The 19,674-nt window shown below is 34.4% G+C and overlaps 1 protein-coding gene across 8 annotated transcripts in view; it reads right to left on the bottom strand.

The window, feature by feature from the left end:
• Positions 1 to 6,515: 6,515 nt before the first annotated feature.
• Positions 6,516 to 19,674, bottom strand: part of CCAR1 (cell division cycle and apoptosis regulator 1) — a 47,007-nt gene continuing 33,848 nt past the window's right edge. For all 8 annotated transcript variants that reach the window (XM_061161675.1, XM_061161673.1, XM_061161676.1 and 5 more), the window contains 9 exons: positions 17,532 to 17,723; positions 15,563 to 15,802; positions 15,097 to 15,208; positions 10,425 to 10,504; positions 9,682 to 9,828; positions 8,835 to 8,955; positions 8,403 to 8,588; positions 7,439 to 7,644; positions 6,516 to 6,865 (listed from right to left, as the gene is read on the bottom strand). In XM_061161675.1, coding sequence (XP_061017658.1) covers positions 6,806 to 6,865; positions 7,439 to 7,644; positions 8,403 to 8,588; positions 8,835 to 8,955; positions 9,682 to 9,828; positions 10,425 to 10,504; positions 15,097 to 15,208; positions 15,563 to 15,802; positions 17,532 to 17,723 — 1,344 coding nt within the window. In that variant the 3' untranslated portion in view covers positions 6,516 to 6,805. The remainder of the gene's footprint in view (positions 6,866 to 7,438; positions 7,645 to 8,402; positions 8,589 to 8,834; positions 8,956 to 9,681; positions 9,829 to 10,424; positions 10,505 to 15,096; positions 15,209 to 15,562; positions 15,803 to 17,531; positions 17,724 to 19,674) is intronic.

Below are 19,674 nucleotides of genomic sequence, written 5' to 3'. Positions count from 1 at the left end.
TCATATTTTGTCTCTTTAGATGTGATAAAGTTTTGATCAATGTTGTAATAACCTCTATATAATGGCTTCCTAAAGTGTTCACATTTAAAATTGTGACCTGCTCTGTATGATGCTTCATTTGCCTGAATTGCTACAGCAACAGCCAAGTATCAACTGTTGTTGGGTCAAAGGTAAAACTTGCACCTGATGAGTAGCCCCAGAGAATTTTTAGGGCAAAGGCTATGAACACAAATAAATGCTAATTTTAAAAGAAATGTTTGAAAAACTTCAATTCTGAAGTTAAATTAATCCAAATCTGAGAATCTAGAACTTCATATAAAGAGGTACCATCTTAATCACATGTTAACAATAATGAAACTGCAGTATTGCAATAAAGGAGAAAAATTAAAGTGATTATATGGCATTCTTTGATGTTAGGTCCAGGGCACATGGGTTCTAAAACTGGTGAACTGGAATGCCATCTACACTCAAGACACTGCAAAACAATGCCAAGATCCAAATATTCAAAAGGTGATTGAAATACCTAGACTTCAAAATATTTTAAAGTTTAAATAACAGTAAAACATAGATGTTTTTAAATTACTTAAATTCTCCTGATTTATACACTTTACATGTACAAAATCTCTTCAACCTCACAACAACTTAGCATCTCTTTAAAAGCATTGGTTTTGCTTCTGATCTTGAGTTTACTTTTAAAGCAAGAGTACTGCTGGAGCAATGCTGAAAGCCTGGGATAGCAAGAAATCTGTGAATCACAGCTTTTACCTCCAGAGGCTTGTTTCCTAAGGTGATCTTTATCTGCAGACTGCTACAGGTCCCAGGCAACAAAGAGCTAAACATGATCAAGTTCTGAAACAGAAAAATTAACTGTGGAGCTGAAGGCTGAGCTTTAGAAGGGTTTTTTTAATTTCAAATCCAGATTTACCTTGGATTTAATTCCACTCAATTTGAAATTAGGATGGTTCACGCTAATAAAATATATTAAATACATGAAAATGCTTACTTTTTATTAATAACACCATTAGGTAGGTTGTCCATAAATACAGTGTGAATGCAAATGCCACCACCCTCACAAAACTCATCTTCAATTAAAATCTGTGTAGATGTTTCCTGGCTTCCACTTCGTTCGCTGAACCTGGGGCCCCCGCTCTGAATCCTGCCCCTGTGGTTGCTTGGGATCCTGACAGTCTGTAAAATCTCTTCAGGGCTGGATGAACAAGCTCTGTCTTCATGAGCTTGACACTGGTTGAGGTCTAATTCTAACTCATCAGTTTTCCCTGGAACTAAGATTATAATCTGCCTGATTTTCAGTAACACTAACACAGCCTAAAAGATTATCATCTTTTCAACCCTCTTTACTCTTTCTACCCACCAGACTGACCTTTGGACGATTAAGTCAGTCATTCCACATTAGTTAGATTACGTTCAGTATTTGATAGCTCTAAAAGGAATTACAGTCACGCCAGCTTGAGGATGAGAAGTGGAAAAGAAAAAAGTCAATTGATGAAGACTAATGTAAAGACTAATGTAATGATAAAGACTAAAAGTAAAATGATAAAAATTAAAAAAAAAAATTCAGTTGTGTAAGCAACTGTGACCATTCCCATAAACTGTTTTTCAAAGTAGCTTCTCAAAGTGACTACCCTGCAGGTTACCAGACCTGCATCCACTCTTTCAACAAATATTTCATCAAGCTTCACTGCTAGGGGAGTTCAAAAGAACTGATAAGCAAGTTCAGAAACTGCTGAACTCTTCACTCAGACCAGCAAAATCCCAGTGCTTTCCCTGATCATCTCACCATCTGCCCAAAATGGTGTTTCCCTGATCTCAAGTCAGATGACACATCAACTGTCAGCCCAGCTGGAATCCCATGCACACAGGCTGCTTCAGAAAAGCAGCCTCATATGGACAGAGGAGTCTGGTGGGCTAAGGTCCATAAGGTCGAAAAGAGTCAGACACAACTGAGCGATTTAGCACTCATGCACATAGCTCATACACCCATGGCGGATTCATGTCAATGTATGGCAAAACCAATACAGTATTGTAAATAAATAAATCTGAAAACAAACAAACAAAAAAAAAACCCAAGTATTTCAGTATCTACTATATCCAATGTAGAGATTATTTACCTCTACAAAAAGACCAAAATGCTTGGAGATAACTCCACAACAACTGCTGCTTTTCTTGGAGTTTTAAAAATCATCTATCGGTAGAAAAAACTGCTGTGTACACTTTGGGTTAGAGGTTTTCCAAGCATGCTAACCTAGAAAAGCAGCAGCACTAACCCAGGGAACTTGTTAGAAATGCAAATTCTTGAGCCCTACCCGACTGTCTCCATCAGAAATTCTGGGGATGGGACCCAGCCATCTATTTTTAACAAGAATCCCAGGTGATTCTGATACTTACCAGCTTTAGAACCACTGCCTTAGTTTAGGCTCAGTGATCACATTCTTATTCCATCCTTAATAGGACTAAACAAAGAGGTGACTCAATGACTTAAGTAGTACCTTATTCCTAGTACCCAACATAATATGTCCTCTCTACAACAGGAAAACCCAAGTGTATTAATTTATGGTCAAAAGTATTTTCGGACTTAACCTTCATTTATGTACAAGCCTGAGGCTTGTTGTAAAACTAGTGAGCACCAGGGAATTTCCTGGCAGTCTGGTGGTTAGGACTCAGTGCTCCCACTACAGGGGAAGCCAGGCTCAAGGTGCGGCTGGGGAAGTAAGATCCCACAAGCTGTGGCCAAAACAGAACAAAACCAAAAAACCCAGAACTAGTGAACACTGAAAGCAGGCCAATTTTACCCATAAGGTGAAATAAATAAGTTAACAGTGTGTCTTAGACTGGTTTACACTTTGTCTTGATACATTAATAATTATTCTTGGCAATCTGCTCTTCTCTCAAAAGGTTCCCAGTTTAGGGTCTAAGTCTCACCTATTCTTAGTGATAGAATGTTAATAAAACATAAAGGCAGGAAAATGTGTTAATGATACCTAAAAAGTTCTCATCATTCCAGTAAGCTTCAGTAGACAAAAACAATTTGTAAAGATATTCTTAGATATTAGTTTTTATTAACTTCCAAAAGTCCCAATACAAAACTATAGTGGAACAAGTTTCTTTCCTAGAACCCAGACACAGCAACTGCAGTGCAGTTACACTGGGAAGTTTGCTGCCCACTACATGTCCTAGGGAGGGGCCTTTTTTGGTGCCTTTAGTTACCATGCTCACTTCAATCTTTTGCCTAAAATCAAGACTTACTTTTTGTACCTACTCTGACTTCACATCACTGGGAACAAACCTACATGGCTTCTACCAATGAAAACAACTTCAGGCTATCTCAGACCCACAAAAAGATTCATTCAATGCCATCCCAGCGTTAACTTGTGGATTTGCAAAGGTCTGATGTGGTAAGAGTATGCTGGGCTAGAAGGGCCATATAGGAGGAAGCAGGAACAAGTGCCCCTTCTACACTATTAATATGACTAGCAGAATGTTCTGAAAGCCCTTCAGCATTATGTCAAACCCTATAGTTTCCACAGTAATATTTCTGATGAATTCTAGTCAGCACTTACAGATCTAAACAGCTAAGAAAATTCAGGCTCTTACTAGCCTCTCAAGGGTCAATTATCACCTGAATGAGAGAGAACTCACTAAGACTAGCCTGGTCTCTTCCAACCACTGAAGATACAGCTTTTCTGTTGGAATTGTCAGCTATTCTATTTAGGTACCTAAACAAAATGTCTTTATTATTTGCTATGTACAGTTAACATTATCTGTTTCCACCAAATTCTTTAATGCCTTGTGAGAACATATATCCACAGGTAAATTCCCTAATACAGTTACAATTTTCACCCATATTTTAATAAGCAAACTCATCCATGTTTTAATGTATTTCAAATGTCTTCCTTTAGCAGAAAATTAGAGATTTCCAAACTTTTTATTTTGTTCCCTAAACAAATGCTGCTTTTCTGACCAGAAAGAAGTGACTGCTTCTGTATTACAGCACAACACAATTGTCCTGTGGCAGAAATCCGTTTCTCCTCCTTTTCCCAGCTAAGACTGTGGCTCATAAAACAAAGGCACCTAATATTTTCCTCTCACCTGAAGCACAGGCAAGATACCCAAGAGCTAAGACTCTTCGGATTGTCATGTTCTTTGCTCCTGTGTAAAAGTTCATGTCTTCACTGGTGCTGAAAACAGATCCTAAGATTTACCAGAAATGTAAAAGCATCTTCGAGTGTCTTTCCTCCTGAGTCTACTTTTGACCGAAGTCCCCAAAGCTTGGTCCGTTAGCAAAGGTACAACTCCATATCCTGGCCACTCTTGGGGTTTTAAGAGAGGATGAATTGCCCAGGGGTACAAAATTGATGAACTGTTCTCTGCAAGTAACATACTTGTACAAGGGGTGAGGTGCAGATGTATGGTAACAGGTGAAATGCTACAGAGAAGCCCTCAGGGTGGCACAGCATGGGCACATGAAAAGGGCATCAGTTACTCTGTCCCACCTACTCCAGCCTACCCAGGTCAGGGTCTTTACATGTTTCTTTTCAGAGTGAGAAGTGTATACATATAAAGTCTAACTATTGCTATAATTATCTTTAAAAAGGATTTTTTGTGCTGTTATATTTTGAGGAGTAATTTCTAGGACTTAGGGAAAATTCAGAAAAAAATATTAACATCTTAAAATCTCAGTGTCTTACAATGACTGAATCAAACATTACAAATGCAAAAACAGGTATCCAGAACATAAAAAAGATGGGAAAACAAAATTAAATGTCATCATAGACTTGTTACCTTATTAAGATTAGACTGCATGTTTCCTTCTGAATAAAAACCCAAAAGAGTTTAGACACAAACAAGTTCCCTTTACCTCATTTTCACTAAAGACAATTTCTCACTTTCCACTTCCAATTCACCTTTAAGCAATAATATAATGGAAACATTTATATTTTTTTCTCCATTCTCCCATTATTATTCTCATTTAACTATCTCTGAAAAAAAGAAGTCTGATAAGTAGACTTTATCATTTTTCTTTCAAAATCATACTGTATGAAAGAACTGTATTCACTGTCTTTTAGTTAAAAATTATCTCAAAAAAAAAATTATCTCCAAGATTTCCACCTGAGAAAAACTTTCTAACTATTCTATAATGATTTATCTTACCATAAAGAAACAGAAACACTTATAGAATAACTGTACAGTTACAGATCAATCCAGTGGTTCAACTTCATAAGTTCAACAAACCATTAAGAGCAAAAATAATTTATGGTTAAAAAAAAGTGGTTTGAAAGAATTTCAGGTATTTTAATCTATTTCTTAGTAAGAGCTATGTGGATTACATTTAGCTTAATATGTGTGTAAAAAGGCACTTACATTCTCATATTAAACTGTAGGAACACCAAATCATTATTCTAGCAAAAAAACATAAAAACTCTAGTATAGTATATATTTTTGTGCCAGTGAAACATTCCAGGAACAGTTATTCACACACAAATAAACTGATTATTTGCTAAAGCTGCAATTCAGCTTTTAGTGTTACTGCAAAGAGATGTCATTCTGGGGACTTTCCTGGCGGTTCAGTGGTTAAGATTCTGCACTCCCAATGCAGGGGCAAAGGGTTTGATCCCTGTTCAGGGAACTAAGATCCCACACGCTGTATGGCATGCCCTCTCTCAAGCAAAAGACCAGAATTTATCCCTACATTCCTTTAGACCAGAGTTTTTCAACTATTGACATTTTGGGCTGGATAGTCTTTGCTGTGGGGTGGGGCTGGGGGCGAGCAGCAGCAGCAGCAGGCAGGATATGCAAAGTAGGCTATTCATCAAAGTTCTAGGCCTCTAACAAGTACATGCCAGTAGCACTCACCCAGCTGGGCCAGGTACAGATGTCTCCAGATATAGCTAAGTGTCTTTTGGGGGCAAATTAACCCCCTGTTGAATACCACTGCTTTAGAGTGTATCACCACATTTCCTACCTTTTCACTGAATTAATAAACTTTTATGTATCTAAAATTCTGAAGGAGGTACACAGACTAATAAAAATTATAATTTTTAATTAAATAAGACTTAAGGTATCATACTGGCTTGGTACTAAACTGTACATGTGACACATAGTGCATTTAAAAAAAAAGACCCTCAAAATTGAAAGTAATATACATGCTATTCTGGGAAACTAAAATAGTTAACATTAACATCAAAACTATGTTTTATGTAAAGCCTAACATATATAACAACACTGAAAATTACCTATTATTTTCTTAGTTTTCGATGTACTGTCTTTTGGATGAATTAAATTTTTAATAAATGTTTTTAGAGACTAGTTAGGATTTTAGAACAAGTAAAAAAAAAGTGTGTTCCAAAAAACTTGCAAAATTTAAGCAGCATGCTATTTTATGATTTATATTGAGGTTTTAAAAGGCTAGTATCTTTCTTAAAAACTAGTAATGACAATGCTATAAATAAAATCACAACTTTCCAAGTTTTTAATAAATGACATCTGTAATTAAATACTATTGTCAATTAAACTGATGAACTTTATTGGGGTTAAAACTATAACAAAGTTCATCCTAAAACATTTTGCAATGCAAAATTATCTCACTCAAGGAGTGTTTAATAATGTGGATGCCAGGAATTACAAGCAATTTTCAAAAGCAAAGACTCACATTCATAAAACTTTATACATCATTTGAACTAACAGATATTTATACTACGAGGATCAAACGTGCATCACTTTCATTCTTGTATCATGATTTTATATATTACATTATTTATCACCATTCTTTGTCACTACACATATTTTATCATACACTTGCACCATTCTCCTTAGATTTCTGATCTTTATCTTCATTCTTCCCATTATCCTATAAAATACACAAAGAAAAAGTATATTTTATTAGATTCCCTTAGATGTAACTTTAAAAATAATACCATCAATAAACAGAGATACTCCAGATAGCCCATTTCACCATCTATGGAAAAGTGAACCCTTGGGGAACTATTTGAAAGAAATCTCTCAGTTCTGTGCAGAATGACTTTTAGTATTTGAGAAAGCCATATAAGTCCTAAGAAATCAGAGGTTCTTAAGAATACATTACTAACAATAATATAGCCCTTGAGGTGGAGATTTTTTTTTCCTTTTTCTCTGAGTGAGACCCAGGCCAAAGAAGGTCTCTCAATTACTGAAGTTAGTTTACAATGGCACTAAGTTACTAGATGAGTAAATCTTGTTTATAAAGAAGTCTGCGAACATAAATCATGTTGACATTTGAAGTAAGCTCTAGAAAAATACTATCTTTGGAGAACCAAGGACAGAATGCTACCACTAGTTTCTGTTAGAAAAGCCACTAAGAGCTTAATAATAGTAAATTTTCCAGAGATAGGCTTTTCTGAAAAAGAATAAACTATGAAAATGTTGCAGGTAAAAAATAGCTAACCTTCTTAAGAACAGTGTGGATTTCATCCATTACTGTGGATAAGTTTCTGATTGTCTTATTCAGTTGGTTTTCAAATTGCAAATTCATGTTTTCTGAAATCTTTAAGTTTTCTTGTAACTGACTAAGGTCCTTTTTAACTTCTCTAAGTTCACCAGAGAGGTTTTTGTTAGAAATCTCCAAATTTAATATGGTTTTTTCATCTTTATCTGTCAAAAGGAAAAAAAAAAGAAATCAAATTCAAAATTCACCATTTACCACTTAATATTTCCAATTTAACCTTGAGGTTAAAAATATTTAAGTTAGGAGACTTAAATAATAATAAGTGTATTATTAGACTTAATAATACACTTATTATTAGACTTAAAAAGTGTATATATTCCTTAAACTGGCCACAGTGTCAATTTCAATAGTTAAAAAGCACAATGTAACGCTTCTTTGTAAGGAGTCCAGCTGCAATGTAGGAGACCTGGGTTGGGAAGATCCCCTGGTCAAAGGAATGGCTACCACTCCAGTACTCTTGCCTGGAGAATTCCATGGACTGTATAATCCATGGGGTCACAAAGAGTGAGACAGGACTGAGCGACTCTCACTTTCACTCACAACACTCAGTTAATTTAAGCTTTACCTAAGTATTACTTCTAAAACCAAGTTCCATTTTTTAGATGATTGCACAGACTAGAGAAAGTAGCAGGAACTGGTGAAAACAAAGCAGAACTACGGGAGGAATTAAAGGATACAACAGAACAATCAAACTTGAGAATACACATGAAGATCTTAAGATTAATTCTCATTATTAAGCTAAGCAATTTTACAACCTTTAACAGAAATAGTCAAATGTAAAGTTACATTATTATCTACACTATAAAGTATGGATATGCATGTGTATAGGTATGTATATATGTGTGCACACATATATACACCAGCAGAATGTTAAAAGTACCAACATACCAATGCTTTTCCTTACCTGTCTTTTCTTCTAGTAACTGCAGCTTCTGTTCCACTTCAGCTCGTACTTTTTCACTCTTTTCCAATTTTTGCAAGAGGCTTCCTACATCAACCATTGCACCATTGTACACAATAAGGCCAACATTTTCTTCTACGTCCTTTGACTCCTGTTTCACTATTGGTGTTGGAAGTAACAATCTGTTTCCTGTAATATAAAAGATACTTTTATTTTACAGCATGTGGGGGTCACAGTTCTCTGACCAAGGATTGAAACCATAACCCCTGCAGTGGAAGCATGAAGTGCCAACCACTGGACCTCCAAGAAATCCCTAAAAGATACCATACTTTAAAAAAAAAAAAAAAAAAGATACCATAGTTTATTATGTTATTTTCTTTTTAAATTAATAATGCAGTTATAAAATGGCATGACCTTAAAATAATATACTCAAACCTAGCATATCTTCCTGCAATGCTTCAGATTCTTCATGGTTTTCTTCATCTTTTGAGGTGTCTGTTAATTTCCGGTAAAAGCAAGATTCACGGAGTACTACTTTATTAAGAAGCTTCTTTACCTGTTATGTAATAGAGTAAACAAATCAAAAAGATCAAAGTTAAGTTTTTGATTCTCCTTAACATCTGTGTTGTAATTTTCACATATGATGAACATCAATAGCATCTGTCAGGTATCCACTACCATTCAATTAGAGCACTTACGTTTTTAAATGTCTTCTCTAGAAACCTAAATTTCAAATTATCATTTGAAAAAAATTTCTAAGAAAAAAAAAAGCAACACTGAAAGAAATGCTAACACACACATTAAAGTTTATGTACAAACACACGTATTACAGCATAGTTTGTGGTTCTAAAAAATGAGAACCATTCAGCAACTGGGGCCTAGTTAAGGCAATAAAGGCACACCTATACCATGGAATACTATGCAGTAATAAAAAGAACAAAATGGGTCTCTGTTTTCATGGCAGAACGCTGATGATACATTATTAAATGAAAAAAAGTCTCAGATATCGCCAGAATGATTTCATGTATTGTTTATAAAACTGGAACTATCATATATAAACACATATGAGTTGCTTACAAAAAGATCTAGAAGTTTATATACTAGGCCAAAGGAGTAGAATTAGATAGAGGAGAGGAGACTTTTAACTTCTTACACTTTACTTCAATATTGTTTAACTATATTACTATGAGCCTGTATTTGCTTTTAATATTCAAAAAGTCAAAGATATAAAAAGAGTTATTTAAAAATGCTTTTCATTTCAAATATTTGTAAGATAGATTACTTGAGCCCGAGAAAGGTGTAGTCCAAGAGTATAAAATATTTCTTCCAAATCCTTTTCAAGAAGGTAACCACAATGGCTTTGATCAAAGTAAACAAATGCCATTAATAGATCTCTGTTAATTGTGATCATCTGAGTCTTCTCTTTTTCCTAAAGAAAATGCAGAAGATATAGTACATAATTTTAACCCCTGAAAAGTGACAAAATTAGACTGTGTCCATAATATACCAAAAATATGAAAAGACCTTTGTCTCATCTTAGCTAAATTGAGTTGATCTAGTTACATGTATGAAGAAATAAATAAAACACACTGATTATCTGTTGTGTTGTTGCCATTTACTCGCTAAGTTGTGTCTGACTCTTCTGCAATCCCAAGGACTATAACCCACCAGTCTCCTCTGTCCACGGGATTTCCCAGGCAAGAATACTGGAATGAGCTGCCATTTCCTTCTCCGGGGAATCTTTCCAACCCAGGGATCAAACCCACATCTCCTGCATTGGCAGGCAGATTCTTTACCACTGAGCCACCTAGGAAGCCCACTGATTATCTGACATAACCATTAATATAAAAATACAACTGACTGAATTCTGTTGAGTGGTACTATATAGATATACAAGGATCAATAAAGTTCATCACCGTGTTACGTTTAACAGTAAGTATGTTTTATGTAAGAAATGGAAATTATTGTGCTTTACATAAGAAACTAACGATGTACGTCAAACAGACTTCAGTATTTCATACACACCTTATCTTTAGAGGGCCTCTCCTTGCAGTACCTATTAATATCTCTTTTGTCATCTCGTTTGTTTTCTTCCTCATCTCGATCTACACAGTAAATACAACAGGAGCAAAAGACTCATTTAATAGATAAATTTCCAACTATCACACAGATTGAAAATACTTTTCTATTACTGATCACTTTTCACAAGATACAACAGCGAAGAAATATATAAATAAAAATAGTTTGGATTTTATAAGAAACAATTATAAAACAGCCTTGAACAGGAAGAAACTTATAAGGAGACCAGAGGGAAGAAGAAAGTGGACTTTAATGATTTGAATACAAGGACTTAATTCAATACGTATTTGGGGGAATTCGTTTCCAAAAATGAATGGGTTTAATACAAAAAGATTGAAACTTAAAAATTTTTTAAAACAGAGCAAGTATATTTTCTTAAAGGAGAAACAGTCAATATAGCAACTCTAACTGCAGATGCATTATTGCAAAATAAAAGTGTATGTGAGAATTGAAACGTTTTTTCATAACTAAGAAGACCTAACAATGGTAATATCCAGATTTTCATGATAAAAGATAGGAAATCAGATGAAAGTTAAAGCTCAGTTGTGCCCAACTCTTTGTGACCCCATGGATGTAGCCCACCAGGCTCCTCTGTCCATGGAATTCTCCAGGCAAAAACACTGGAGAGGGTTGCAATTCCCTTCCTTCTTCAGGGGATCTTCCTCACCCAGGGATCAAACCTGGTCTCCACATGGCAGGCAGATTCTTTACCATCTGAGCTACCACAGAAGCCCAGGAAATTGGATAAATTATTCTTAATAAATAAACAAACAGAAAACTGACAAAAAAGTAAACTCCTTTCTCTTACCTATCATAGGCTATCTATCCAGTTTTTGAAGACCTTGGCCACCACCCTCAGGTAAATACCACTACCAGCTTGATACTCAGCTAATAATTAAAGAATAAACTTCCTTATGGATTCAGTTCTTACCTCCTAAAATACGTAAGTTGAAGTCCTAAGCCCCTAATACTTCAGAATGTTGCCTTATTTGGAAAAATGGTCTATGCAGAGATAATCAAGTTAAAATGAGATTATCAGAGAGGGCTCTAATTCAATGACTGGTGTCCTTACAGAAAGGAGAAATCTGTATGCAGACACATGCAGACAGAAGACAATACGAGAATACGGGGAAAAGATAGCCATCTACAAGCTGATCAGATTTACCTGGAATAGAACCTTTCCTCACAGCCCTCCAAAGAAACCAACCCAGCCAACTCTTTCATCTTAGATTTAGCCTTCAAAATTAAAGGGTTTTTTTGCAGACATTTAATGATCAACAATTTTAAAAGAGAAATTTTAGTTCTAGAGGTTTCTGGATCTTTCAAATGGATCTCCATCAGAAAGCCCAGAGTAACAAAGGGTTTGTTGGTACAATACAAGAGACAGTAAACACAAGGAGTTGATTAGTCTTTGAGATATTACAGAGCATATATCCATAAATAATTCACACTATATTCCCTTCTTGAACATACACAATATAAATAAGCAGCTAAGAAATTCTGTAGTAAAACATGTAAACCTTTGCTTTTAGCCCAAGTTTCCCAAATTTATTTGACCCTAGAAAATTTTACTAACCTTAATACCAGTTAATATTTTGGAACACTCTGAGAAGGACTGTCTTAAGTGAGCAGTTGCATGCAAACAGTAACAAAGTAGAGAAAACTTTGTATTAAATAGAATATACACACTAAAACACACATGAACTTTGATAACATTATGCTAAGTGAAAAGAAGCCAGTCACCCCCCCCCAAAAAAAAAAAATCACATACTGCATGATTCTATTTATACAAAATATTGTCTAAAATTGTGGATATATCAAAAACAGGTGAGTTGCATGTTTGTAAGTGGGTGAAACGACTGATACATGAATTACATCTCAAATTGTATTAAAAAAAAGAAAACACTGGGCTTCTCTGGTGGTCTAGCGGTTAAGAACTCGCCTTGCAATAAAGGAACACCAGTTCAATCCCTGGTCCAGGGAAGATCCCATGTTCTGTGGAGCAACTAGGCCTGTGAGCCACAACTACTAACCCGACACACTGCAACTACCAAAGCCTGTGTGCAAAGACCCCGTGCTCCACAACAAGAGAGGCCATGCGATAAGACCGCACCCTGCTCACCACGAGACAAAGCCCGTGCGTAGCAATAAAAACCCACCATAGCCAAAAATTAATAAAAAATAAATGAATAAATCTTAAAAAATAAATAAAGGGAAACAGACAAATGTTTAAAACTACTGGATTGTGGTGATGGTTTCACAATTCTATAAAGTTACTAGGAATTATTATATTGTTAAATTATTTAACTAAATTACATACATTTAAAATGCATGAGTTTGTGATATATATTACAACAGCAATAAGCAGTATTAGAAAAAGAGAAAGACTATGTGTTTTGAACCTAATTATTTCATATAAAGTACAGAGTGGTTCAATTGCTTGTTTTATTACCATGGATAAATTAATTTACAGCTAAGAGCTGCAGTTTCCTCAATTATGAAATGGTTAAGTATTCTCTTTATTTACATTTTACAGACATGATGCATTTTGAGTGTTTAACTTGAAAGGTATCAGTTTCAAAACCATCACTCTAGAAACCTAATTTTAAAACACTTTTTAAAATTCCAAGTAATCACTGCTCAAATCTTAGAACATGCTGTGTATAAAAACTATTTTGTAATCTTTTCCACATCACTATCCCCTACCTACTTTTTCAATGACTGCACAGAATTTAACTGCATGTCTATGTCAAAATGCATTTAAATAACTCCCTATTGTTTTATACAAAGGTTATTCTAGCAACTGTACTGAAAAGAGACTGTAGAGGAAGGGTATAGGGAGGGAAAGCAGGTATGGGCTTCCTTAGGGCTACACGAGTGAAAGAAACCAAGTGAAAGTGACAGTGTTAGTCGCTCAGTCGCTACAGACTGTAGCCTGCCCGGCTCCTCTGTCCATGGAATTCTCCAGGCAAGAATACTGGACTGGGTAGCCATTCCTTTCTCCAGGGGATCATCCCAATTCAGGGATCAAACCCAGGCCTCCTGCACTGCAGATGGGATTCTTTACCACTAATTCAGATGGTAAAGCCTATAAAGTTGGTGACAAATGGTCTGATTCTGGGTATATTTTGAAGACAGAGGCAATATGACCTCCTGATAGAATGGAAATGGAATATGACAAAAACAAACAAGGATGACTCCTAGATTTTAGCTTAAGCATCTGTAAGGATGAGATAGCCATCAAGAGTCAGAGGATTTGTATGTTTTCTTTATGGTGAAGAGGAAAAGCAGAAGTTCAGTATTAGACATGTTTATTTTGAAATGTCAGGTAAGTGGAGATGACATACAGCCAGTTGATATGGAAGAATAAGAGAAGCCTGATTTGAGATACAAATTTGAGAACTGTCAATACAGGTAGATAGTATTTAAAGTCAGAAGAATGGACAAGAACACCACTACGGGAGTTACACAGTAGAAAAGGAATAAAGAAAACAACTAAAAGATGAGAGCCAGGACATTCTGACGTAAAAGAAAAGGAGAACAACGTTCAGTGATTTAAGTAAAGCAGTGATTAAAACAATACTGGGAGAATGGGGGAGAAAAAAATGGGATTGTAAAAAGTGTTAAACTTCATTGAGCAAAACAGGTAATGAAGATAAAAGAAACAGTGATATATGTTATATTATATCACTGCTACTGAGCTGAATGTCTTTTCTTAGACAACGTGAAGAGTTTCTACCTTCAAATGGATCAGAAACACATACAAACACAAAGATAACATAAATAAGATAAAATATTAACTAATGAATCAACTGTTGGGTATAAAGTGTTCAACTTCTTTCGTGTTCCATTCTTTCAGCTTCTTGTATGTTTGAATATTTTCATCAATTAGAAGAAAATTAAAATGCTAGGATAAAAAGAAAAAAATGGAGAGGCAAACCAAAAATACCTTAAGTAGTAATAATTCTCAAAGATAGGTATTACAAAGAAAACTTACCATTTTCTCATCTGAGAAAAAAAAAAAAATTTTTTTTTTTTTAAAGTCCCAAATCTACATGGAAACCAATATTCAGTGGTACTCCATATGTACTATAGAGCTGGCATATATGATTAGTCAAGACATCTACAATAAAGCATTTTGAGTATCATTACTACTGGTAAAAGTTTTAAATAATAATTTAAAACTTGGGTAATAGATATGAAAGTGTTTATTATTAGTCTTTAATCTCAATCTGAATGTTAGATATACTCTTTTGCTTAGATGATAGCCTTCATAATTTAAAAAAATACTATAGTTAGTTTTCTAAGGAAGATTATAACCTTTTCATGACATACTTTAACAACTGTTTTTAGGGAAAATTTTACTCAAGTTGAATAAGCATTAATTATATGTGGAACATATGACAGTTAAAACTATATATTTCTTAAAACAATGCTCTCACCTAAAAATTAGTAAAACAGTACTTAATATATCAACAGTACTTAATATAACATACTTTCACCAGAGAATATTTTACCTTTCCTATTATAAAAATTACTGTAATTATACATTTCAGTGACATGAAGTCACCAAACAGAAATTGTAGTTTTCATCCTAAGGGGAATAAATGAATCCTACCATCTTCTTCATCCTCAGCTTCTTCTGCTTCCATTGGATCATATTCATCTTGATTATTATCTTCTTCAGTTTCATCATCATCTTTAGAATCATCTTTTCTTTTATCTTCTTTCTGTAATTTAAAATGTCTTAAAATTAAACAAGATTTGAAAAAAATTAAATTCACCAAATTTACTTGAAATAGTAATCCATTATAAATATCTTATAATAATATACCTTTATCATTAATACATACATAAATAAGCCATCATGCTATATACCTCAAACTTAAAAATAAACTAACAAAACTAGTTATACATGCTTATATAAGCTTAATTTAAAAGACAAATTTCTAATAATACACTAAAACTTTTTAGTTTGACTTTTATATTTCACTATTCCGTTGAAATTTATTGTTCTGTGTTACACTACAGAAGACTAATTAGAAAAGTAACTTAAGTTGCTGGTCATAGAAATAATTACAGACCTTCCTTTCATCCCTATCTTCTTTTTTATCTTTATCATCGCCTGATTTTCTCCGTTTGGGTTTTGGCTCATCAGTTTCATCATCTCTTTCTTCCTTTTTATCTTTTCTCTCATCTTTTTTGCTTTTCTTTTCCTTTTCTTTTTTATCCTCTTTCTCAGGAAGAGACAATAATGATTTGTATATTCTGACGCCAAAATCTCTTTGAAGCATTTCATTGAAAAGCTCTGCAAATAATGAAACCTATAAAAAGACAAACAGTAACCCAACCAACTTAGATAGAAACACTGAATAAATCCAGCAATTCAGTAATTTATCATACGATGACTTGTCACATCCAACAATTAATGTGCACTAACAATAAATTATAATAATTGATGTCGATGATGCCAAAAAGCCTCAAAATCCTCAAAAACTCTTCTGAAGATATATTGTGTTTAGTATACTTTTGACCAAATAGTATAAAAAATAACTGCATGTGTATCAATAAGATGTACTCTACAAGTTTTTATGAAATGCCTACATGTATCAGGACTGTTCTTAGCAATGTGGATACAGAAGTGAAGAAAGCAGATAAAAATCCCAACTCTCATAAAATAACTAATCTAGGGGGACAAAGTATGGAATAACAAAATCAGTATCAAATTATAATAAAAACAAGCAGGGTAAAAGCATAGATAGTAATGAGTACAGCCAGAGATGGCCTTTCTGATCAAGTGACATTTGAAAAGTGATGTTAAATTCACATACAAAAATGACTTACATTCTAATGATAGATTAAAAGGAAATTAACTAGGGGGATATGTTAGATGGAGAAGAAAAAAATAAAGCATTTTGCTAGCACATGTCTGTTTCTCAAATCACTGTTTTCCACTGTATGGCCTTAATTTGAGATCCTCTTACAGCATCCATTAGATATACAGTATATACATTATAAGTAGAGATATCAAAGACTATAATTTTCATTAATTTATTTTTAAAATGACTACTGCATGAGAGGCACTATTAAGAGTTAAACTTATAGCAACTGGTAATAAAAATAAAATCATATAACATATGATGTTTAAGGACACTGAGTTACTGGAATTTTCAAAAACTGTAAACACTTTTTGCATCAAGATGAATAAGCTTGCACTTCATGTTTAATAAGTTCAGTAGCCCTCTATATTTGTGTGCAAACATCATTTTTATCTTACCATCTGGTGGACAATGAATGACCTTCTGGGTCAAGTAGGTAAGACTGATTTTTACAATTTAATTTATCAAATGAAACAATGTGAAATATGTTGATAAGATACAATAATTGCACACAATTATAACTTCACATAGGCTATTTACAAAACTCATATTTTACACCCGTTTGTTTAAAGAATGAACCAATCACTAACATAGAAAGAGAAGTGCATTTCAACTATTTTGAAAAATGACAAATTATGTTGTAAAGCTGCTCCAGAGTAATGATACAGAGAAACAGATTCACAATGAAAAGATAAACATCAATTATTTTATCTTACACCTAAATCAGTCAGATGTAAAAGTTTCAATCCCACTAAATGGTATTTTAATTCTACAGTAAATAATAAAGTGCTGCTACATTCCCAAGAGTGGCAGTTAGACATTACTGTATTATGACTCCTGATATCCTGATAAAAAACAAAAAACACACCACTACTTGTGAAGTAGTCAAAGAAAAACAATGATTGAACCTGAACTGGACTGAGACTTCAGATCCAAGTATCAATTTATGGGAAACAGAGAAGCCAAACATTTAAACCATACCACAGGAATGCAATTAGCAAAAAAAGTTTGTAGGAAACGTCACCTGGTTGTTTTTCCCATAAAAAAAATACACTATAAGGAAAATTTTAAAAACAGAAACAATGAAGGAGGTACTCAAAAGAGATCTGAGATACACTGACCGATCAAAATATATGAGCCTTATCTGGACCCCAATTCAAACGTAAAACATTACCTCAAATGAATGTTCTTTATTATCTTCTAATCTGTAGTCCAAGAGTACACTCAAAGACATGATGCTACAATCAAACTTGCCACTCTTTGCAGCCCAGTTTGGATGTACAACGATAGCCGGCTCATCAGGCAAAATATATCTTCTTTCCCGACGCTGGCGTTCCAGTTCCTCTTGACGTTTTCTTTCTTCTTCCTACATATTTGAAATTTTAAATAATGGTTAAACTTCCACGTACATTATGTATCATACCAAAAGAAAAAGGGTGAATTTCTAACAATGATAATACCAACTTTAAGGGCTAAGAAGAGAGCGAAGTTCAAATTTACTAAAGAAGATAGCCGCTTTTATGGCTCCTAATTCTTTAATTTTCCAGGGTAAGCTCTGCCTTCTAAAGAGGGAAAAGACCCCACAAACCTCTATTACCATCATATAAATCAGGATATTCTGGGAAAATGGTGGCAATTCCCACATTTAAAAAAGAAACAGTATAACCTAGACAGTGAAACCAAAATCCATGCATATTCACAACAAAATGAAATGACAAGGTATTTCCACAAACCCCAATATACAAGTAGGAGGGGAAAAGTCACAAGATCTAAAACATCTATGTGTTACTGACATCTGTGTACAGGGGAAGCAGAAGCAAGCAATGAGGTTACCTGCTGAATCTAAGAATAGGAAAACCTAAAACAGGCAATGGAAAGCACAGTAGGTAAATTTAAGAATAGTAGCTGAAACTAGGAAAAAGTGAGTTGAGTACAAGGGGTCAGTGTTAAGATCTAAAATGGCTAAGGCGTTCTAGGCCTACCTATGAACTTGCAAAGCTGACTTATCAGGGCACCCTTTCAGCACAGGCCAAACTGAGGAGAAACTTCTGGGAGCAGAATTAATAGTGAACAGGGCAAGAATAACAGAGAGAACAGAGATGTGGGAGGAGAAGGTCCAGATAAAAAGTGACAGGCAGCAATAAAGACAGAAATCTCAGCAAGCCACCATATTTTTTGGCAGAACAAGAAAATAACAGAACATAGAGCTCTATAAAGTCAAAAGCAATCTGAAGCAACCTCCTTCTAACAAACTTTAGAAAAACATTCACATAAAAATGAGCAACAGAAAGATACTTTGGTCAAATTCCATGCAAAGTTATTATTGGTGAAAAAAAAAGGGGGGGGGGGAGAATAAGGAGCAGAATCACGTCTCTGGCAGACAATGAAAGTGGACCAGAAGACATGGCCAAAAGACAGATTAAAAAAACCTTAACTTACTATTTTTAAGTGTGCTAAAAGACATAAAGAAAATGTTACAAGATATGAAAGAACAACATGAGTAAATATTTTAAAAAGTAGAAAACGAGGTGACAGAATTTAGGGAACAATCAGAAAACTTAGTCCCAGAAATTTAAGAAAAAGTAAAGGAATAAAAAAGCAAATGAACTCAACAGATAATGCTTTATTTCCTCTAAAATCAGGAATAAGACAAGGGTGCCCACTTTCACCAGAACTATTCAACATAGTTTTGTGAGTCCTAGCCACAGCAATCAGAGAAGAAATAAAAGGAATCTATATTGGAAAAGAAGTAAAACTCTCCCTGTTAGAAGATGACATGATCTTCTACATAGAAAACCCCAAAGACAAAAAAAAAAAAAAAAATAGAAAAGAAAACCCCAAAGACACTGCCAGAAAATTACTAGAGCTAATCAATGAATATAGTAAAGCTGCAGGATATAAAATCAATACACAGAAATCCCTGGAGAAAGAAATGGTAACCCACTCCAGTAATCTTGCCCGGAAAACCCCATGGACAGAGGAGCCTGGCAGGCTACAGTCCGTGGGATCACAAGAGTCAGACACGACTTAGTGACTAAACCATCAACCACTACAAAGGGAATATATGCCTAAAGATAATGTGTGAAAAGGATATTTGCCATATACTAGCTATTTTTTTTTTTTTTTTACTAGCTAGTTTTTTGGTTGGAGGGTGGGAGTTAAAGACGACTTGAGGTTATTTTTTCATCAACCTCCACTTTATACTTATTTATAATGGCCATTATTTTTACTAATACTGTAGAACTATGAAAATGAATAAAATACTAAAAGTTTCATATTAAAAAAATACACAGAAATCCCTTGCATTCCGATACACT

Source organism: Dama dama, chromosome 15 (assembly GCF_033118175.1).
Source record: "Dama dama isolate Ldn47 chromosome 15, ASM3311817v1, whole genome shotgun sequence".
NCBI classification, from domain to species: Eukaryota; Metazoa; Chordata; class Mammalia; order Artiodactyla; family Cervidae; genus Dama; species Dama dama.
This window is presented reverse-complemented; position numbering and strand designations above follow the sequence as displayed.